Source organism: Gigantopelta aegis, chromosome 6, assembly GCF_016097555.1.
Source record: "Gigantopelta aegis isolate Gae_Host chromosome 6, Gae_host_genome, whole genome shotgun sequence".
Classification (NCBI taxonomy): Eukaryota; Metazoa; Mollusca; class Gastropoda; order Neomphalida; family Peltospiridae; genus Gigantopelta; species Gigantopelta aegis.
In genome coordinates this window covers 86,101,378-86,122,468 of record NC_054704.1, presented here as the reverse complement: position 1 = coordinate 86,122,468, position 21,091 = coordinate 86,101,378, and the positions used below count along the sequence as shown (strand labels likewise).

At 37.6% G+C, this 21,091-nt stretch overlaps 2 protein-coding genes across 2 annotated transcripts in view; both read left to right on the top strand.

Moving 5' to 3' along the window:
- LOC121374765 (cyclic nucleotide-binding domain-containing protein 2-like) overlaps positions 1-8,566 on the top strand; it is a 32,719-nt gene extending 24,153 nt beyond the window's left edge. The window contains exons 7-12 of the mRNA XM_041501873.1: positions 2,896-3,047; positions 4,368-4,523; positions 5,810-5,877; positions 6,380-6,478; positions 6,901-7,044; positions 8,432-8,566. Of these exons, the coding sequence (XP_041357807.1) occupies positions 2,896-3,047; positions 4,368-4,523; positions 5,810-5,877; positions 6,380-6,478; positions 6,901-7,044; positions 8,432-8,566 (754 nt within the window). The remainder of the gene's footprint in view (positions 1-2,895; positions 3,048-4,367; positions 4,524-5,809; positions 5,878-6,379; positions 6,479-6,900; positions 7,045-8,431) is intronic.
- An 11,704-nt stretch (positions 8,567-20,270) lies between these two features.
- The window catches only part of LOC121374013, a 13,293-nt gene continuing 12,472 nt past the window's right edge, over positions 20,271-21,091 (top strand). The window contains exon 1 of the mRNA XM_041500885.1: positions 20,271-20,432. Coding sequence (XP_041356819.1) covers positions 20,387-20,432 — 46 coding nt within the window. The 5' untranslated portion in view covers positions 20,271-20,386. The remainder of the gene's footprint in view (positions 20,433-21,091) is intronic.

Genomic DNA, 21,091 nt, shown 5'->3' with positions numbered 1-21,091 from the left:
CCCAACATCTGGCTGTTTACTTACTTCAGGTAAATGAACCCCAACTTATGTCTGTTTACCTACTGCAGGTAATTACAATCCCAACATATGTCTACCTACTTCAGGTAATTACAACACCAACATATGTCTGTTTACCTACTTCAGATAATACAACAACCTCAGTATATGTCTGTTTACCTACTTCAGGTAATTACAACCCCAACATCTGTCTGTTTACCTACTTCAGATAATACAACAACCCCAATATATGTCTGTTTACCTATTTCAGATAATACAACAACCCCAATATATGTCTCTTTACCTACTTCAGATAATACAACAACCCCAACATCTGTCTGTTTACCTACTTCAGATAATACAACAACCCCAATATATGTCTCTTTACCTACTTCAGATAATACAACAACCTCAACATATGTCTGTTTACCTACTTCAGATAATACAACAACCCCAATATATGTCTGTTTACCTACTTCAGGTAATACAACAACCTCAACATATGTCTGTTTACCTACTTCAGATAATACAACAACAACTTATGTCTGTTTACCTACTGCAGGTAATTACAACCCCAACATATGTCTGTTTACCTACTTCAGGTGATACAACAACCCCAACATCTGGCTGTTTACTTACTTCAGGTAAATGAACCCCAACTTATGTCTGTTTACCTACTGCAGGTAATTACAATCCCAACATATGTCTACCTACTTCAGGTAATTACAACACCAACATATGTCTGTTTACCTACTTCAGATAATACAACAACCCCAATATATGTCTGTTTACCTACTTCAGGTAATTACAACCCCAACATCTGTCTGTTTACCTACTTCAGATAATACAACAACCTCAACATGTTTGTTTACCTACTTTAGATAATACAACAACCCCAACATATGTCTGTTTACCTACTTCAGGTAATACAACAACCCCAACATATGTCTGTTTACCTACTTCAGGTAATACAACAACCCCAACATATGTCTGTTTACCTACTTCAGATAATACAACAACCCCAATATATGTCTGTTTACCTACTTCAGATAATACAACAACCTCAACATATGTCTGTTTACCTACTTCAGATAATACAACAACCTCAATATATGTCTGTTTACCTACTTCAGGTGACAACAACCCCAATATATGTCTGTTTACCTACATCAGGTGACAACAACCCCAATATATATGTTTACCTACTTCTGATAATACAACAACCCCAATATATGTCTGTTTACCTATGCCAGGTAATACATCAACCCCAATATATGTATGTTTACCTACTTCAGATAATACAACAACCTCAACATATGTCTGTTTACCTACTTCAGATAATAGAACAACCTCAACATATGTCTGTTTACCTACATCAGGTAATACAACAACCCCAATATATATATGTTTACCTACTTCAGGTAATACAACCCCAATATATGTCTGTTTACCTACTTCAGGTAATACAACCCCAATATATGTCTGTTTACCTACTTCAGGTAATACAACAACCTCAACATATGTCTGTTTACCTACTTCAGGTGACAACAACCCCAATATATATATGTTTACCTACTTCTGATAATACAACAACCCCAATATATGTCTGTTTACCTACGCCAGGTAATACATCAACCCCAATATATATTTGTTTACATACGTCAGGTAATACAACAACCCCAATATATATGTTTACCTACTTCAGTTAATACAACAACCCCAAAATATGTCTGTTTACATACATCAGGTAATACAACAACCCCAATATATATCTGTTTACTTACGTCAGGTAATACATTAACCCCAGTATATCTCTGTTTACATACGTCAGGTAATGCATCAACCCCAATATATGTCTGTTTACATACGCCAGGTAATACATCAACCCCAAAATATGTATGTTTACCTAGTTCAGGTAATACAATAATTCCAGTATATGACTGTTTACCTACGTCAGGTAAAGTTTAGTTCCCATAATATCTGTAACATCACAGATCGCGACGAATCTGGAAAGATGAAACATGGTGTCTGTGTTTGATCTGCCACGACCAGCGATGATCAGGGAAACGTAACAGACTTTATGGGAACCAGGCGTACTGTGGATATACGTTACAAGCCTAACACTCGTTTTATCTATTGCCAATAAAGACATTATTGTTTGTTGGGTGCCCATGTTGGCATCAGAAGCAATGAAAAATACGACTACTGCCGAGTTTGCTTTAGATTTGCCTCATGTCAGTGTTGGTGTTCCCTACACTGATTTTTAAGATGACATTAACCAGTATATATTTTTAAATTGGTAAGATGATTTGAAACGGTGCGGTTGCGATCAACCTTCATTCTGTTAAAGGGACATTCCTGAGTTTGCTACATTGTAAGATGTTTCCGAAAAATTTAATATTTCTACGATTAAACTTACATATTAAATATACTTTCTTGTTTAGAATATCAGTATCCAACGCGTTTCTGGTCGTCTTAATATTTGTAAGAAGCCCAAACTGGATTTTGTTTTCAAATAATTTCGTACGTACGAAAAAATATATTTTAGGAAATAAAATGAAATTTAACCTAGTACAAATATTATAACAATGTTTAATATACAGCCACTAATATTTTATGCAGAAAAATATATTTGATATGTAATTACAATCGTTAAAAAATCTCTGTTAGACGATAACATCTTAAAAATTGCAGCAAACTCAGGAATATCACTTTAAGCTGGTCCTGGGAGAGTGGCAGTCTTCTTTCAGGCGGTGGAGGAAGGACGAAATTGTCTTGTGTTGTGTTCGCAGCGGTCATACATATTTGACACATTCATTTATTCAACAGAAGGATCATCCACCTCAGTTTATTTATTTATGATTGCTCATGTATAGAGATATTTTGTTTCTGTTTCAGACGTGGAGTGTTACTGTGTAAGGACAGCAACTCTGCCGACTGGATCTACGTCATCAAGTCGGGCACATGCCGAGTTCTGAAGTCTTTAACTGTTTCCAGACCCAGATTGAAGATTCGCAAAAAAACAGCAAAACGAAAACTGCCATGTAAAAGTAATAGTTCAGGACACGGACTGTTTATTCGCACACACATTTTATTTACGGTAATATGGCGTCGGACATATGGTTAAGGACCACACAGATATTGAGGGAGGAAACCCGCTGTCGCCACTTCATGGGCTACTCTTTTTCGATTAGCAGCAAAGGATCTTTTTATGCACCATCCCATAGACAGGATAGCACATATCACGGCCTTTGATGTACCAGTCGTGGTGCACTGGCCGAAGCGAGAAACAGCCCAATGGGCCCACTGACAGGAAGTAACAAGGGCATCTGGTGAAATATAAATGTAATGACAGGCCCGTACGGAGGATGTTTAATGGGTGGGTGCGAATTGCTCGTGATGGGACCAATCAACATGAAAATAACCCCTCAAAACAACAACGATTACGTAACGTTATTTAAATTTAAAGGGACATTCCTGAGTTTGCAGCAATATTTTAAGATGTTATCGATTAATAAAATATTTCTACGATTAAACTTACATATTAAATATATTTTCTTGTTTAGAATATTAGTAGCTGTATATTAAATGTCTTTCTGATCGTTCTAATATTTGTACTAGGTTAATTTTCATTATATTTCCTAAAAAAATATTTTAACTTATTTGAAAACAAAATCCATTTTGGGCTTCTTACAAATATTAAGACAACCAGAAACACACTGAATATACAGACACTAATATTCTAAACAAGAAAATATATTTAATATGTAAGTTTAATTGTAGAAATATTTTATTAGTCGGAAACATTTTACAATGCAGAAAACTCGGGAATGTCCCTTTAATAGAGAAAAGTGGACCTTTAGTAATTGGGGTGGGGGGGGGGGGGGGGGGGTGCGTACACACCCAAATTGACATCATAATGTGACATTGGAGAGATGTAGCAGGAGTAGAGATGCCGTCCAGTAGGGCTGAATATCTGTTCAAATGTCCGTCTAGCCTTCTACAGTCAGAGTACTCGGGCTAGGAGAGATGCAGTTTAGTTGCGCACTAGCATTTAGTGTGATGAGATGTACGACTAATCCCAACGGTTGACCCTTTGATTCTCTCCACTCCAGACAGTGTTCCATGGTTGGTATATCAAATGGCGTTGTATATACTGTCTTGATTGTAGAAAAGCGCACATAAAAGCGATCTTGATGTCATTCGGTAGGAGTACAGTCTTCTGGGTAGCGGGTTTCCTTACACTGTAAACAAAGTGTCGCAATAATGGATGATTAACATCGAGTAGCCATAGTTTAAAATGTGGTGAGGTTTAAACAAACATTCCTTTCATTTTCTAAATGATATGGCCGGCAACTTTGACTTTTCAGATAATCAGCACATGCCTGGCATCTTGTCTGTCAAAGAAACGTCATCTGTGTCCAAGTCATGGTCGTGTACATCAGACAGTGGACAGAAATCCTCGAGGAGAAACCTGCAAGTGACATTTTCCCTGCCTAGACTGCACGCGACACAGCAAGACGAACGTAAGGGAACACTGGTTCAGTGAACGATCTATATGAAACCTAGCCATTTGTCCTTAGTGTGTTGCCATTGTAACACGCTTACAACTAACATTATTTTTGATGATTAAAATTACATATTAAAGTAATTTTTTATGTTTTGTATAGAAGTATCTGTATAAACAAGGTCTCGTCCTAATGTCCGTGGTAGCCCAAATCAGATTTTACCTTGCAATAATTTCATATGTACGAAATAAAAATATATCACGAAGAAAAGGAGCGATAACTGCTACAAATATTTTTATCACAACCGCAAACACATTGGATATACAGGGTGGGACGTAGCCCAGTGGTAAAGCGCTCCCTTGATGCGTGGTCGGTTTGGGATCGATCTGCGTCGCTGGGCCCATTGGGCTATTTCTCATTCCAGCCAGTGCACCACGACTGGTATATCAAAGGCTGTGGTATGTGCTATCCTGTCTGTGGAATGGTGCATATGAAAGATCCCTTGCTACATTAAGAAAAATATAGCGGGTTTCCTCTGATGACTACATGTCAGAATTACCAAATGTTTGACATCCAATAGCCGGTGATTAATTAATCAATGTGCTACCGTGGTGTCGTTAAACAAAAACAAATAAAAAACAAACATTGGACATACAGACATTTGTATTCTGAACAAAACAAAATGGTCGCCAAAAAACCTGTCAGTCAGAAACATCTTACAATGGCTGTAAACTCAGGACAGTCCTTTAAGTAAATATTCGTCATACGATTTAATACATATATATTTATGGATTTTAAGAGGTTGTGAACATAGAAAATTCAGAAAGGTTTATTACTCAGCGAAAAGGAAATGAACATTTTGAAGCCAACATTTGTTAATAATAGTAACAAAAATCAGTGATGATGTAATGCAAAGTCATTTTATTTCCATGCAGTTTCATTTGTCATAACATTGTATGAAATAATAAAAGAAACTACTACATGTATTAAATAGTCATGAATATCAGTTTTGCACTGAAAATAACTGTTCAATATATATATATATATCAAACTGTTACAGCAGTTAATAATGAGATTTTATAGTGAAATATGTTAGGGTCTCGATGGAATATTTTGGGACCTCTATATAAAGGTCATCTGTCCAAACGGCCACTTTCTGTTGGTCCCTCGAGTGATTGTTATATATAAGTTCGAATATATATATATATATATATATATATATATATATATATATATATATATATATATATATGAACTCGTGTGTTTTTCATTTGCATAAATATCGAAATATCACTGTATTTCAGTGCAGCGGTCAGCGGAGAACCATATGAAACAACTGGATGCTATTTTAAGGAAGCGAAGTTTAACACAGGTAAACCGTACAAATGAAGAGTTGTCTCACATATGATTACATAGCGGTAGCACGGACACCGTCCTTCTTATAGCGTAAAAATCACACATGGAACAAAACTAAATCATTTTCTGTTCTAATGTAAAAACTTTATTTTTTCAAATGTCTAATTTTGGCAATCTATTATGACAAATATCAGAGGAAAGGCCTCTGTACCCAATACATTTCAAACAATTACCTTTCAAACAATTTTCAAATTCCTTTGTAAATCTCGTACTTGCTGTACGAGATTTACACATGTATCACATGTATCTGTGCCTTTACTTGTTGAACCCTCTATACTACTACTACTACTACTACTAACTTCTACTACTACTACTACTACTACTACTACTACTACTACTACTACTACTACTACTACTACTACTACTACTACTACTACTACTACTACTACTACTACTACTACTACTACTACTACTACTACTAAATAATAATAATAATAAATAATAATAATCCTGTACAGGTGGGAATGACCTCACATCACGTTGAAAACGACGATTCCGATGTCTACACAGAACAGATCTTTGTAGAGGTTCAGAAGATGGGTCCAAAAGATATATATGTAAGTTTTAAATTAGTTCTTAATTTCACACTTGTACACGTAGGCCTAGTTGACTAAAAATAAATATAACTTCAACAACCTGTAACAAGGTCCATATTATCTTAAGATTGACACATAATTAACATACAAACATCCCTATGAATAAAAACCGATTAAACATTTAAAAATATTAATTTGTTTTAGAAATAATAATCTTTTTATTTTTTTTATAAAAATTTTTTTAATAATAATCTTAATTGTTATTCATTTAATAGATAACATTAGTATTTTGTGGTATAGAGTGCTTAAACATTAAATGGATATAAACATGACATTCTTTTTAAAAACAATGAATACATTCCGATAGTTTTGAAAGATGAAAAGTGATAAACATATATTAATGATTAAAAATAATACATAAATAATAAATACTTTTTTCAAAGGGTCTGGAGCAGGCAGTATTCAGTCTAATTAGATGTACAACAAGTACCAGTCTAGTATCCGACGGAGCAGAGTGCGTGCTTATCAACCGGAAGTTCTTCCTACGCCATCTTTCAGAAGACACTGCGAAATCCATTCGCAAAACGGTTAAATACCTTACTTCTTATATAGCACAGACATTTTAATTTTTACCATAACATGACTTAATTTAATGTGATTTTATTTCACTACATAGTATAGGTAGTTTTTCCCTTACGTTTATTAGCCAACAAAAAACCGTGCAAGCTATAGCCTAGGAAATGCTTGTGTGTATTAAACCTTACACGAACTACTCTTATGTGGCGGGGGAAGGGGGAAGGGGGAAGGGGGGGGGGAGACGTAGCCCAGTGCCCAGTGGGAAAGCGCCCGCTTGATGCGTGGCCGTTTTAGGATTGATCCCCGCCAGTGGGCCCATTGGGCAATTTCTCGCTCCAACCAGTGCACCACAAAGGCCGTCGTATGTGCTATCCTGTCTGTGGAATGGTGCATATAAAAGATCCCTTGCTACTAATGGAAAAATGTAGTGGGTTTCCTCTGTAAGACTATATATCAAAATCACCAAATGTTTGACATCCAATAGCCGATGAATGTTAAATCAATGTGCTCTAATGGTGTCGTTAAACAAAACAAACTTTAACTTTTGTGACGGACGGCGTGAGTAGTGTAGGCATATAAATGACAAAGCAATTATTTATATTCGGTACATTGACACCCAATAGCCGATGTGTATTTTTGTGCTGGGGTGTCGTTAAAGATTCATTCACTCATTCATTTTGTTCGTCATTTTAAAAATTTATGGCTGAACTTAATTCAATCTTTGTCGTTTTATTTGCTCAGTGGTAGACTACCGTGTTACCAACTTATAGAATCTTTGTAATCATCAATACATATTGGTATATCTAAAACTTTAGTAAATAAATAAAATGAAAGTTTTTGTTTTACGTAATGAAGACAAGGACTCGCCAGCACGAGGGTTGTTACTGTAATGCTGTTGTTGCTGTCAACTGTCACGACGAAGTTGGCCAACTCGACGGCTGCATTGTAATATCTCTGACTCCCGATTTACGACGAGTACGCTCAGATTAACAACCAGTGCACCACGACTGGTATATCAAAGGCCGTGGTATGTGCTATCCTGTCTGTAGGATAGTGCATATAAAAGATCCCTTGCTACTAATGGAAAAATGTAGCGGGTTTCCTCTCTATAACTGTGTCAAAATGACCATATGTTGTACGACGAGAAGCGAATTGTAAGAGCTTTCAGACCAGCAACTGAACAGTCGTAGAAGTCGTGAGAGCAGATCTTTGGCCAACGTTGTCCTGGAAGTTGGTAGTTGAAGCCTATATTAGAAAGAAGAATGCATGCTAACTGAAATTGGCTTTTTGGTATCTACCGAGAAGTATTCTAATAGTTGTGGCTATGTATTTTATCTACAACATTTTAAGATTACTTGTGAGATAGGAATTTTGAGTAATATATAAATACTATTTCAGATTCAGCCGCTTCCATCAGAGGAAGCATTACGTCACAAGCTGGAGAACAAGGCGAGCTGGGAGGCGTTCAAGACCTCCACCCTGGTCGACCAGCTCGTCTACAGAAAACATGTCCACGACTATCTCAACTTCTGACGATGTCAAATATCTTACTCAAATAAACATTTATTTTATTTATTCGCTGTGTTATTTTCATAATTTTCATTTTATGACGATGATAAGGAACGTCATCATAAGGGGGTCAAGGGTACGAATGTTTTGTTCTTTACTTTTGAAAAATAAATATTACTGGATTCCATGTCACCAAGAGTGGCCTGTTTTTGGATCTCAAAGACTGCCTTTTCTCTTGGCATACGTTGCTGAGAGTGCACATATTCCAAATGACACCATTTTCCAAACTTCTCTGGCTATACCCGGCTAACGATGTTAAGCAAATGAATACTTGTTTAGCGACACCTCAACATATTTTGTACTACGTCTATTTGGTGTCAAACATATGGTTATTTCGATCCTTGGACAAATGCTTGTGTGTGTGAGAGAGAGAGAGAGAGAGAGAGAGAGAGAGAGAGAGAGAGAGAGAGAGAGGAGAGAGCCTTAGAGAAAGAGAGAGATAAACCTGCTGCTGTCACACACACTATGCTTACCATTCAAGCAGTAAGGGATCTTTTATTATGCACTTTCCCATAGGCAGGGCAGTACATACCACGGTATTTGGTGTACCAGTCCTCTTACAACACTATATAGTATTTATATTACTTATAGTCCGTCCCACAGGGATCGCCTTTTGTTCATACTATGGAGTTTCTGAGCTGATTGTTTTGTAACTTGCACACAAAAACAGTATGTTGATATTTCAAAAACATTTTTACTTTTTTTCTTACGTCAAACTGAAATTATTTACAAAAAACAACAACTTAGTTTCATCATTAAAATATTGATTGATTCACATGTGATCGCGTTAAATGTATTTCTTACTCTAATTTGATACATAAACACCTAAACATTGGTCTGGCATTCACTAACCTAAAGTTTAATAATGTTATTTGAAAACAAGTACAAGCTTATGTCTCTACTGAGTCATCGTGTTCTAAATGGCAAACATACTGACGATTTAATCAAATGTTTTTGTAAATACTAACAGAACAGAACACGAACGAATGAAGAAATGGTCTATTTAACGACGTTTTATTTACGGTTATATGGCGTCGGACATATGGTTAAGGACGACACATATACTGAGCGAGAAAAACCCGCTGTCGCTACTTCATGGGCTACTCTTTTCGATTAGCAGCAAGGGATCTTTTATATGCACTATGACATAGACAGGATAGAACATGCCACGGCCTTTGATGTACCAGTCGTGCTGCACCGGCTGAAGCGAGAAATAGCAGCAAGCGAGCGCTTTAGAACAGAACAGAAAGAAAGAAATATTTTATTTAACGACGCACTCGACACATTTTATTTACGGTTATATGGCGTCAGACATATGGTTAAGGACCACACAGATTTTGAGAGGAAACCCGATGTCGCCACTACATGGGCTACTCTTTCCGATTAGCAGCAAGGGATCTTTTATTTGCGCTTCCCACAGGCAGGATAGCACAAACCATGGCCTTTGTTGAACCAGTTATGGATCACTGGTCGGTGCAAGTGGTTTACACCTACCCATTGAGCCTTGCGGAGCACTCACTCAGGGTTTGGAGTTGGTATCTGGATTAAAAAACCCATGCCTCGACTGGGATCCGAACCCAATACCTACCAGCTTGTAGACCGATGGCCTAACCACGACGCCACCGAGGCCGGTAGAACAGAACAGAGCAGAGCAATTTATTCACTCTGGCTGTTCAGCAACGGCATATAAGGAGGATACAAAATAATAATAATACCCTCCCCCCCCCCCCCCCCCCCCAAACCCCCCCCCCCAAAAAAAAAAAAACAAACAAAACAAACAAAACAACCCAGTGTCATTCAAATTACTGCGCGCGCCAATCGGTCGCACCAAGATGCTATGTTAACAAACTTTAATACAGGTCTAGTGGGGATATGTTCAGTCAGCTGTTTTTTGCTAACGTTTGTTAGATTGGGCTGTTTGTTTTTGCCCGCTACAATTTAAACTGAATGATCACTTCGGAAACCTGTCAAAATAGTCTGTAAACGAGAAACATATACGGATATACAAGAAATGTATATTCTAAGAAAAAACTGAAAGTTTCAGTCTAAATCAGCATGTCATTATGTAAAAGGAACCTAGATCTTTAAATACTAGTTCCACAGATTATTTCATAGCGTAGTTCGATGACCTTTTAAAGCCAGGTGGTAGTTGCGTAATATAACTCCAAGTAATCACTTTTGACTGTGGTCACAGTCACTAATCCAAAGGGTGGGGGTTGGGGTAGGGGATGGCGGTGATGGAGGTCGACACCCATTCAATGAACTTCGAACTGCCCCGAAAGTTGTATTTTCTTTTGAGTAGAGGTATAATATCTTGGTCGGCTGGATATGTAAGATTTAACCATGGGCGGATCCAGGAAATATTTTTAGGGGGGGGGACCAAAAAAGAAGGGCACATTGACTCGTCAAAAGGGCACCTTACTACAAGTTTTGATATTTACAATTAATATGAATTCCTACAGTTCTACGTCATAATATACTAGCAATAATGAAGTAAATTGGCGTCACTCGCGTTAGAACCTCAATGGGGCCCCATTGAGACTCAATAACACAGACACATATCTGCAAGCTTGCGCATGTACACGAAAATCTTGATTTCATTTATCTACAATATAATTATTGTTTACTTAAAAAAAAAAAAAATCTACAAAAAAAACGGGCACTTGGACATTTTGAGGGCACTTGAACAATTTTTGGGGGGGACGCGTCCCCCTGGTCCCCCCCCTTGGATCCGCCCATGTTAACATGCATGTTAGTTTACTTTAAAATACTATTACAAAGTTACATCCCTCCCTTAAAAAAAACCCCTGCATCCGCCCCTGAATTATTGATATTAAATGAATCACATATATTTTTTAAAACAACAGTATACATAGTTACCATGTCGTACGAATACTGACGATTAGAACGCACCTTTCAGTTCTGGGTAACCCCGATTATCTTAAACCGTTTAGTCCGATTAACGGGCCGATCGTACCGTAAATAATCTGCCGAAACAATGCCGGCTGATTTTTAACGTGCGCTTTGTGACTAGGTGATGTATTAGTATACTGACGACACACGTGGGCGACGACAAGTCCGTGGTTACGGTGTTCCCGACGGTCAGTTCTTCGGTGGACACTGGGCCACCAGGAAACAAAACTCGTCGTCACTACAACTCAGTCAACATGGCTGCGTCACGAATTAAAGAAATCTGAATTTATATCAGTAGTTAGTAAATTATACCAAGTTTTAGACAATCAACATGAAACTGTTAGTGTGTGTGATTCTTGCCGTCTGTGTTCTTCCGAATGCAGGTGAGTAACGTGGTTTCAGTTTCATTTTTATTTTTATTTTCACTTTAAAGGGACATTCCTGAGTTTGCTGCAATTTTTAAGATGTTATCGACTAACCGCGACTTTTAACGATTGTAATTACATATCAAATATATTTTTCTGCATAAAATATTAGTGGCTGTATATTAAACGTGTTTCTGATCGTTCTAATATTTGTACTAGGTTAAATTTCATTTTATTTCCTAAAATATTTGTTTTCGTACGTACGAAATTATTAGAAGACAAAATCCAGTTTAGGCTTCTTACAAATATTAAAACGACCAGAAACACATTGAATAAACAACACTTGATATTCTAAACAAGGAAACATATTTAATATGTAAGTTTAATCGTAGAAATATTTTATTAATCGAAAACATCTTACAATGCAGCAAACTCAGGAATGTCCCTTTAACTTCATTCCCGTGCTTATACCCACCTAAGTTTCAAAACGCTGTCCTGACAACACACCTTAGCTATATGGGCTGTATGTCCAAGATGGATATTAATGGTTAGTTGTTAGTGAAACATTATTCGTTCATTCTCCTTCATTGTTATCAGAAAGAAGTGTAAAAGTAGTTGTTTTTTTACTTGGATTTTTGTGACTATGTTCGATTAAGGTTCAAGCACACTGTCCTGGGTATATACACATCAGCTATATAGGCTGTCTCTCAAGTCAATATTTGATGATTAGTTGTTAGTGAAAAAGCAGTGTTATACCTGTACATTCATTCGATACTTTCCCTATACTTTCAATATTCGTCCTACGGCCCTGAAAATGTCAACCCCATTTCGTGTCGGACTGAACATTTGACATAAACAGTCATTCAGTGCTTAACTATGTCATTGATGTCTATTTCCACCAGTCCCAACCAGTGCTCCACGACTGGTACACCAAAGACCATCCTGTCTATGGGAACGCGCATATAAAAGATCCCGTGCTTTTCTATCGCTAAGAGTAGGATATGTGGCGACAGCATATTACCTATCTTTCTGTCCACCTTATGTCAAAATAACCATGTTAGACATCAAATAGCCATAGATTAAAATGAGCTGGGGTGTTGTTAAACATTCCTTGTTTTTCATGATGGTCAGATAAACAAGGCATAGCGCTGGCTCTGACGGAGACCATCAAACAACGACATAGACCGGCTATTATCTAAAGCTGCATACTCAGGTGTCATCGACATACACAAAAACACTTTAAAGCTGCATGCTTCGGGATATTTCATGGGTCATCGACATAGACGGGGATATTTTGTGAATCATCGATAAAGACAAAATCATTTTAAAGCTACACACACCGGGATATTTCATCAATGATCGACATATACTGAAAACACTTTAAAAACTGGAGATCGTTTTAATATGTTTAAATTTAAAACTAAATACTTCAGTTTAAACTATTTTTCTGTGACACATACAGATAGTGTTCCTGCCATATTGACGCCCTCGATGCAGCACGACTCTGATCTAATTTTGGTTGTACAATGAATGAACATGTTAACGAGACATTAGGCCGTTTGTGTCAAAAGAGAACTGAATGAATTAGCATGTAACTAAATTACATATTTTAAATAATCTCTTTAACTCATGGAACAACTAAGGCAAAGTAATTGCACGAGCAGTTCCTATTTGTCGTCTTTGTGTACTGCATATCGATTACTAGTAACAATAACTAATAACTATGGTCTTGCAACTTTGAAAACATCCCTTTAATAATTACAACACAAGTACATGACGGGGTGTTAGACCATGTTAAATCTATTATATCTAATTAATACGATCACCAGTACAGCAGTAAAAACAAACAAAAATATTATTGTACAGATATGGGATATGGAATTAATATGGTGGCATAGAAATGTCATCGATATAACGACATAATTTCGGGAAACGTTAAGTTTTTACAATAAGTTGTGATACATTTTCACATTATGTTGGCTTAATTATATCGTTACTTACTTAATCCCCTTCGTGCTAAGAAGCGCATAAGGCTGTAACCAGAGATCGCTGATTATATCGGTATATTGACAAAACGCCTAAAAATATATTGTTTTGTCGTAAAAAAGTTTCTAAATTATGTAGTGATGTTGATGGCAGTTCTATGCCACCATAGGCGTACGTGCTCCCATTTATATAGGGTTACAGGCTGGCTTTTGCCCCAATTAAACGAAAATGCATGAATCTGCATAACAACATTTATTCATATTAGCATTGTTAGCTATATACTACACTACGCATTTTTACATGGATTGCAACTAATTTTGAATGTAGGATGGTGGAAATATATTGAAAAAAGGTCTCAGGTTAGCACATTTTGCCCGAATATCTGTATCATTTTTGCTCGAATTTAAGGTTTTGCTCCAGCACTAGGGTTAACGTTATTTAGCTCCCTTTCTCATACGCTTATGTGTGCTACCAGAATTAACTATTTACCCCCCCCCCCCACCGCCCCCTGTCTCGTACGCTTATGTATGCCGCCATGAATTAACTATTTAACCCCCTGCCCCCTGTTTCGTACTCTTATGTATGCCACCATGAATTAACTATTTAACCCCCTGCCCCCCCCCGTCTCGTACGCTTATGTGTGCTACCACGAATTAACTATTTAACCCCGCCCTCTGTCTCGTACGCTTATGTATGCCACCATGAATTAACTATTTACCCCCTCCACCGCCCCTGTCTCGTACGCTTATGTATGCCACCATGAATTAACTATTTTACCCCCTGCCCCTGTCTCGTACGCTTATGTATGCCACCATGAATTAACTATTTACACACACACCCTGTCTCGTACGCTTATATCTGCCACCATGAATTAACTATTTTACCCCCCTGCCCCCTGTCTCGTACGCTTATGCATGCCACATGAATTAACTATTTAACCCCCTGCCCCTGTCTCGTACGCTTATATATGCCACCATGAATTAACTATTTTACTCCCCTGCCCCCTGTCTCGTACGCGTATGTATGCCACCATGAATTAATTATTTAACCCCCTGCCCCCTCTCTCGTACGTTTATGTATGCCACCATGAATTTAGTATTTGACTGTGTTGTTTTACAGACTGTGCGTGCACGTTTCCCTCTGACCTCGTGGGCACGTGGGATTCGAGCAGCATGAACGCCATCCAGTTCACGTCTTCGCAAGTGACGATCCCCAACGTGCACACGTACGGCACCCTCACGTTTAACTGCAATACGAAGGACAGCACCGCGTATCTTCTCAAGTGAGTGATCTCCCTTTGTGTAGAAACCACCGTTGTTCTGGCCCCGTGCTTATAAACCTTAAAGTGTAGACTTTAATAAAGTCCAGACTTTAACGTCATGGCATCGCCATTCAAATAGCATTACGTTAAAATCTGGACTTTATTAAAGTCTAGATTTTAAGTTTTATAAGCATGGGCCCTGGTATCGTCAACATGGCCACAGACCACAATTAATTTCGCTATATGTTTCTATATAGCCATAGTGGCTATAACATTTTTATTAATATCAGAAGGCCCGTGGAGTTTTGTATGTACCTTTGCCTGCCTGGGGGACAAATACCTTGAAAAGGACAACCCCTGTTGTCCAGCTCTTTCTCCCAGCATATTGGTTTAAACAAACACACCCTCTAAACCTGGCTGGAGTACACCCATTTTACACTAAAAGCACTACTTTTGCATGGGCCGGAATTACCACAAACAAGTCTTCAATGTCAACAAGTTACACATGTTTACAAACTACATGCTCTCCCCTGTCACTTCAGTCAAATAGTTGCCACTGCATAGCTGTCTGCCATGAAATAATCACAGTCAAACAGCAGACTACTTGCGCGGACAAATTTGAGGCCACATGTAGGCCTATAGCGAGTTTGACAGAACAGGCACGGCGGAAGCAAGTAGACATTGTGGGTGGGTGGTGGGTGGGGGGATAACTGAGATCGAGGGCGAAAAGTAAAGTTTCTATGGGGTTGGGGGGTATGCTCCAGGGCCGTACCCTCCGGGGGGCAGAATCTCACTTTTTCTCTCTTTTTTTCACTCCAGAAAATAGCATACACATCTCAGGGTTTAATTTGTATAGTGTTCATTTGTTTATAAAAAGTAGTGGCCCCCTAGGATTTTGATCAGGGTACAGCCCTGTGTTGCTCTGTACAATTTTGAAAACTAGATGTCCTGAAACGCAATTTCCTTTATTGTACAAGCAGGGTTGTTTTAAGGATCCGCGGGTCCTGTAGCACAAATAACAGCGGGTCCTCCTTCCCAGGATATATACTAGTATTTTGCATCCCCCTCGGGGAGAGGGCAAAACATGACCTGGGGGAAATAAATATACACATCACCGCGGGGCCCCCCGAAGCGCGGGGACGGTAGCACGTGCTACTAGGATAGGCCGGCTCTGTCCACAAGTGGAATTCATCTCTGCCTTAAGATTTACTACCATTAATATTTTTTATTCAGAATTACTGACCTGTTCCTTCAGAAGCATGAACACTTTTTTAACGAAATTGACTGATTAAATAATCATCGGCTATTCGATGTCAAACATGTGATAATTCTGACTCGTAGTCATCAAAGGAAACCCGCTACGTTGTTCCTAATGCAGCAAAGGATCTTTTAGATACACTTTCCCACAAACAGGAAAGCACATACCACGGTTTTTTACCAGTTGTGGTGCACTGGTTGGAACGAGAAAAGTAAATAAATAAAATTTAATAGGTCATTGTAATTTACTATATAAACATTATTTAAAAAAACAGTCTTAAAATGTCTGACAAAATAATATTTTATAATTAAAACACATTTGTGTGTGGGGTGGGGTGGAGGAGTGGTGGCTGGGGATGGGGGGCACTTCTCTGCATGTGTATATGTACTTGTGTATTTTTCTGTCTGTTTTACTTTTAAAATATGGTGAGGATAAATAAGTATCTAACTGGTATACGAAATAGCTGCTGATTTAACAATGTGTTGGGGTGATTCTAATATTCCTTTCCTTTGTTGCAGGTCGACTACGTCGGTGACGGTGTTTTCAACGTCACTTAATGTGGTTATGTGTTTTGATTCTATATACATGGAAAAACTATCAACCAAATACACTTTACAACAAGGAGCAGGTACTGTATATACAATTAACTTTTCGTTACATTCATTACAATATAACGTAATCCCATTGGTCCAGACGTAGCAACGGGAGTTTGTTCAATTCTCGATCCCCGTCGGTGGGCTTATTGGGCTGTTTCTCGACCCAGCCAGTGCACCACGACTGGTATATCAAAGGCGGTGGTATGTGCTATCCTGTATGGGGGATGATGCATATAAAAATCCCTTGCTGCTAATCGAAAAAAGTAGCCTATGAAGTGGCGACAGCGGGTTTCCTCACTCAACATGTGTGGTCTTTAACCATGTGTCCGACGCCATATAACCGTAAATGAAATGTGTTGAGTGCGTCGTTAAATAAAACATTTCCTTCAATTCTCGATTAACGAAAACATTATCGTCAGGGAACGTCATATCTGATGACGTCATTTTATATGGGTAAGTTGTCTTATTGAGCGTTATTGTTTGATGGACCCAAAATAATTCAAAATAAACTATGAACTTTTAGTGTTATTATTAGCAAGTATGATTCATATTTAATTTTAAGTATTGTCTGTTATTTCTTTTACGTTCAACTGGGTATATAAAACAAATCATCTGCAAACTTATGTGAGAACGGCTTTCCCGATTTACACAGTTGACGGATGATTTGTTTTGTTCATACCCCGATGAACGTAAAGGAAATAACACTCAATCCTAAATGCATTCATATATATGCATACACATATATACACATATACATACATATATACATACATTATACACAGGCGTAGAAAGGTGCCAAAAAGTGTGTGGGGGCTGCTCCCACCTTGACCCCCCTCCTCCCCGCTTTCTACACCAGTGCATACATATACTAGTATACATACATACATACATACATACATCAGTATACATACATGCATGCATGCATCCATTCATCCATCCATCCATCCATCCATCCAAACATTTATTCATTAATTATTATATTTTATACTTATTCAATGAGGTTGATTTTGGGGTGGTGTATTTACAAACATGAAAGTTGTCAAACCCCCCAAAACAAATAACCCCCCCCCCCCCCCCCAAAAAAAAAAAAAAAACACAACCCCAAACAAACCCGTCGATATGTGATCGTATGTGTTTTTACTTCAGTTGCAATGGCCAACGCCAGTAACTGGAGAATAAAACTGAAGTTGTCTTCAGACGTACTGACCGCTGCTAGTATTTGCGACGAAACCCAGCCATATCCTTCAGCGACATACGATGTACTTATTAAAACAGGTGAAGTATAATAATAAAAACGGCAGTAGGTTTGTTTTTTGTTTTTGTTTTGTTTTTGGTCAAAGCGTGTTTTATCTGCAGCAACTCGAAACATGTACAGAACATCCGTAAAACTAAATTCTTCAGTTTTATGCAAAGTTATCGGGAGTTAGCCATAAAAGGTTCCACTTATTTCAGTTAATAATCTGGCGAAGGCGTAACATGAATGACTGAATGAATGTTTAACGACACCCCAGCACGAAAAATACATCGGCTACTGGGTGTCAAACTATGGTAATGCAAACAAATAAGGTGATGATCAACATCAATATAAAAATTCAAGATTTAAATAAAAACAGTGTAAAGAACTGTACAAAAATACAAATATCACAGATAGATACTGATTTGTGCTGTATTGGCCATTCTCAAAGAGAATGTTACACCCATGCACCACGGTGAGGTTACAGCATGCGCAGGGGAAGGTGTAACATGGTCATACCCCGAACAACATAGCCTTTTTTTTATAACTAATGCTATACATTGACTATTGAATACATTTCTGTTTAAAATGCCAGTATCTTTATATCCGGTGTGTTTCTGATCATCTTAATGTTTCTAGTAGCCCAAACTGTATTTTCCGTTTCAATAATTTTGTAAGTTCGAAAACAAATATTTATATATATATATATACATTGTGTATATATATATATTACAAAATAAAATGAAGTTTGACTACTACAAACATTAGGTCGACCAAGAAGACACTGGATATTCAGTGTGTGACATTTTGAACAAGAAAAGATATTTAATATTTAACCATAGTCGTTACAAGTGCTCAGTTAGTTGGTTACATCTTAACATTGACGGCACACTTAGGACAGTCTTAGTATCTTTACAACAGAACCACAACTGGTATTATTTCAAAGGCTTTAACTGTGATGTCCTATCTATAGAAAAGTGCATATAATAGATCCCTTGCAGATAACGGTACATGTAGCGGGTTTCTTCTGAATCTACGAGCATTAGAAAAAAATGTAGCGGGTTTCCTCTGATGACTGTGTCAGAATTACCAAATGTCTGACATCCAATAGCCGATGATAAATTAATCAATGTTCTCTAGTGGTGTCTTTAAACAAACAAAACGTTTACTTTTTAAATTTACAATATTATTGTCTTCCTTCTCTCATTTAAAAAGGTAAAGTTGAGAAGTCGGCAGTCAACTCTAATTTGCGGCTGCCACATCTAACATTATTTTTCACCAATAGTTCCATTTTAAATTTTTTTTTACTTTTCTTGATATTCATAATTTTCTAATTGGATAATAGTGTTACTTTTTACGATGAAAAGTTTGTTTTTGTTTAATGACAGCACTAGAGCACATTGATTAATTCATCGAGGAGAGGGCGAGGGAGGTCGATCCTATGAACAATCCGTAATGCTATCACTAAACAACATTTTAAAGCTGTTCAAAGAACTTGAGCTATTCCATCGACTAGTCTTAGTTTTAGAATATTATTTTGTAGAAACAATCAACTAGTCTTAGTTTAAAGTATTGTGGTAAAATAACCAATTGGTCATAATTTACATTACCATCGTGTATTTAAAAAAAGTCTTAGTTTTAAAGTATTATGATGTAAAGAAAATAACTATTAAAACACTGTGTCAAATTTCTTACAGGCAAAATCGCAAACGCCAAGATACAGTTTAAAGTAGTATGGTGCATTAAACCAAATTGTCACAGTTTTAAAGTAATGATGTAAGGAAAGTGATTATTTTAACAAATTAGAGAATTTGTTACAGGCACAACCACAAACACTAAGCATTATGGTGTATTAAACCAAATTGTCACAGTTGTCAAGTAATGATGTCAGGAAAATAATTATTAAAACAGACTGTCTAATTTGTTACAGGCATAATCGCAAACGACAAATACTATGGTGTATTAAACCTAATTGTCACAGTTTTCAAGTATTATGCTGTAATGAAAATAACGATTGAAACACTGTCTACTTTGTTACAGGCACAATCGTAAACGCCAAGATCCAGTGCCCAAATGACTTGCTGGCGACATTCAAGTACACCATTACGACAGGGGCCACCACTAACTGCGCATCCGGTTCCTCGGCTACGGTGTGTTCGGACACATCCAAGATGGACTTCGATCTCACAACGTGTTCCACGATCGTGGGCTACTCCAGTGAGTATACTGACGATATCACTCCAGTTGGTATACTGACGATATCACTCCAGTGAGTATACTGACGATATCACTCCAGTGAGTATACTGACGATATCATACCAGTGAGTATACTGACGATATCACTCCAGTGAGTATACTGACGGTATCACTCCAGTGAGTATACTGACGGTAACACTCCAGTGAGTGTACTGACGGTATCACTCCAGTGAGTGTACTGACGGTATCACTCCAGTTACTGTACTGACGGTATCACTCCAGTTAGTGTACTGACGGTATCACTCCAGTGAGTATACTGACGGTATCACTCCAGTGAGTATCACTCTTTGTATAACTGAATAATTAATTAGCGTCCTTGACTTCACACACGGATATTTTTGTGAACCTGAATAATTAGCGTCCTTGACTTCACAAACGGATATCTTTGTTAACCTGAATAATTAGCGTCATTTATTTCACTCACGGATATCTTTGTTGACCTGAATAATTAGCGTCATTTATTTCACTCACGGATATATTTGTTAACCTGAATAATTAGCGTCATTTATTTCACTCACGGGTATCTTTGTTAACCTGAATAATTAGCGTCATTTAACTTCACAAACGGATATCTTTGTGAAACTGACAAATTAGCGTTAATTTCATATGCGAAAACAAAC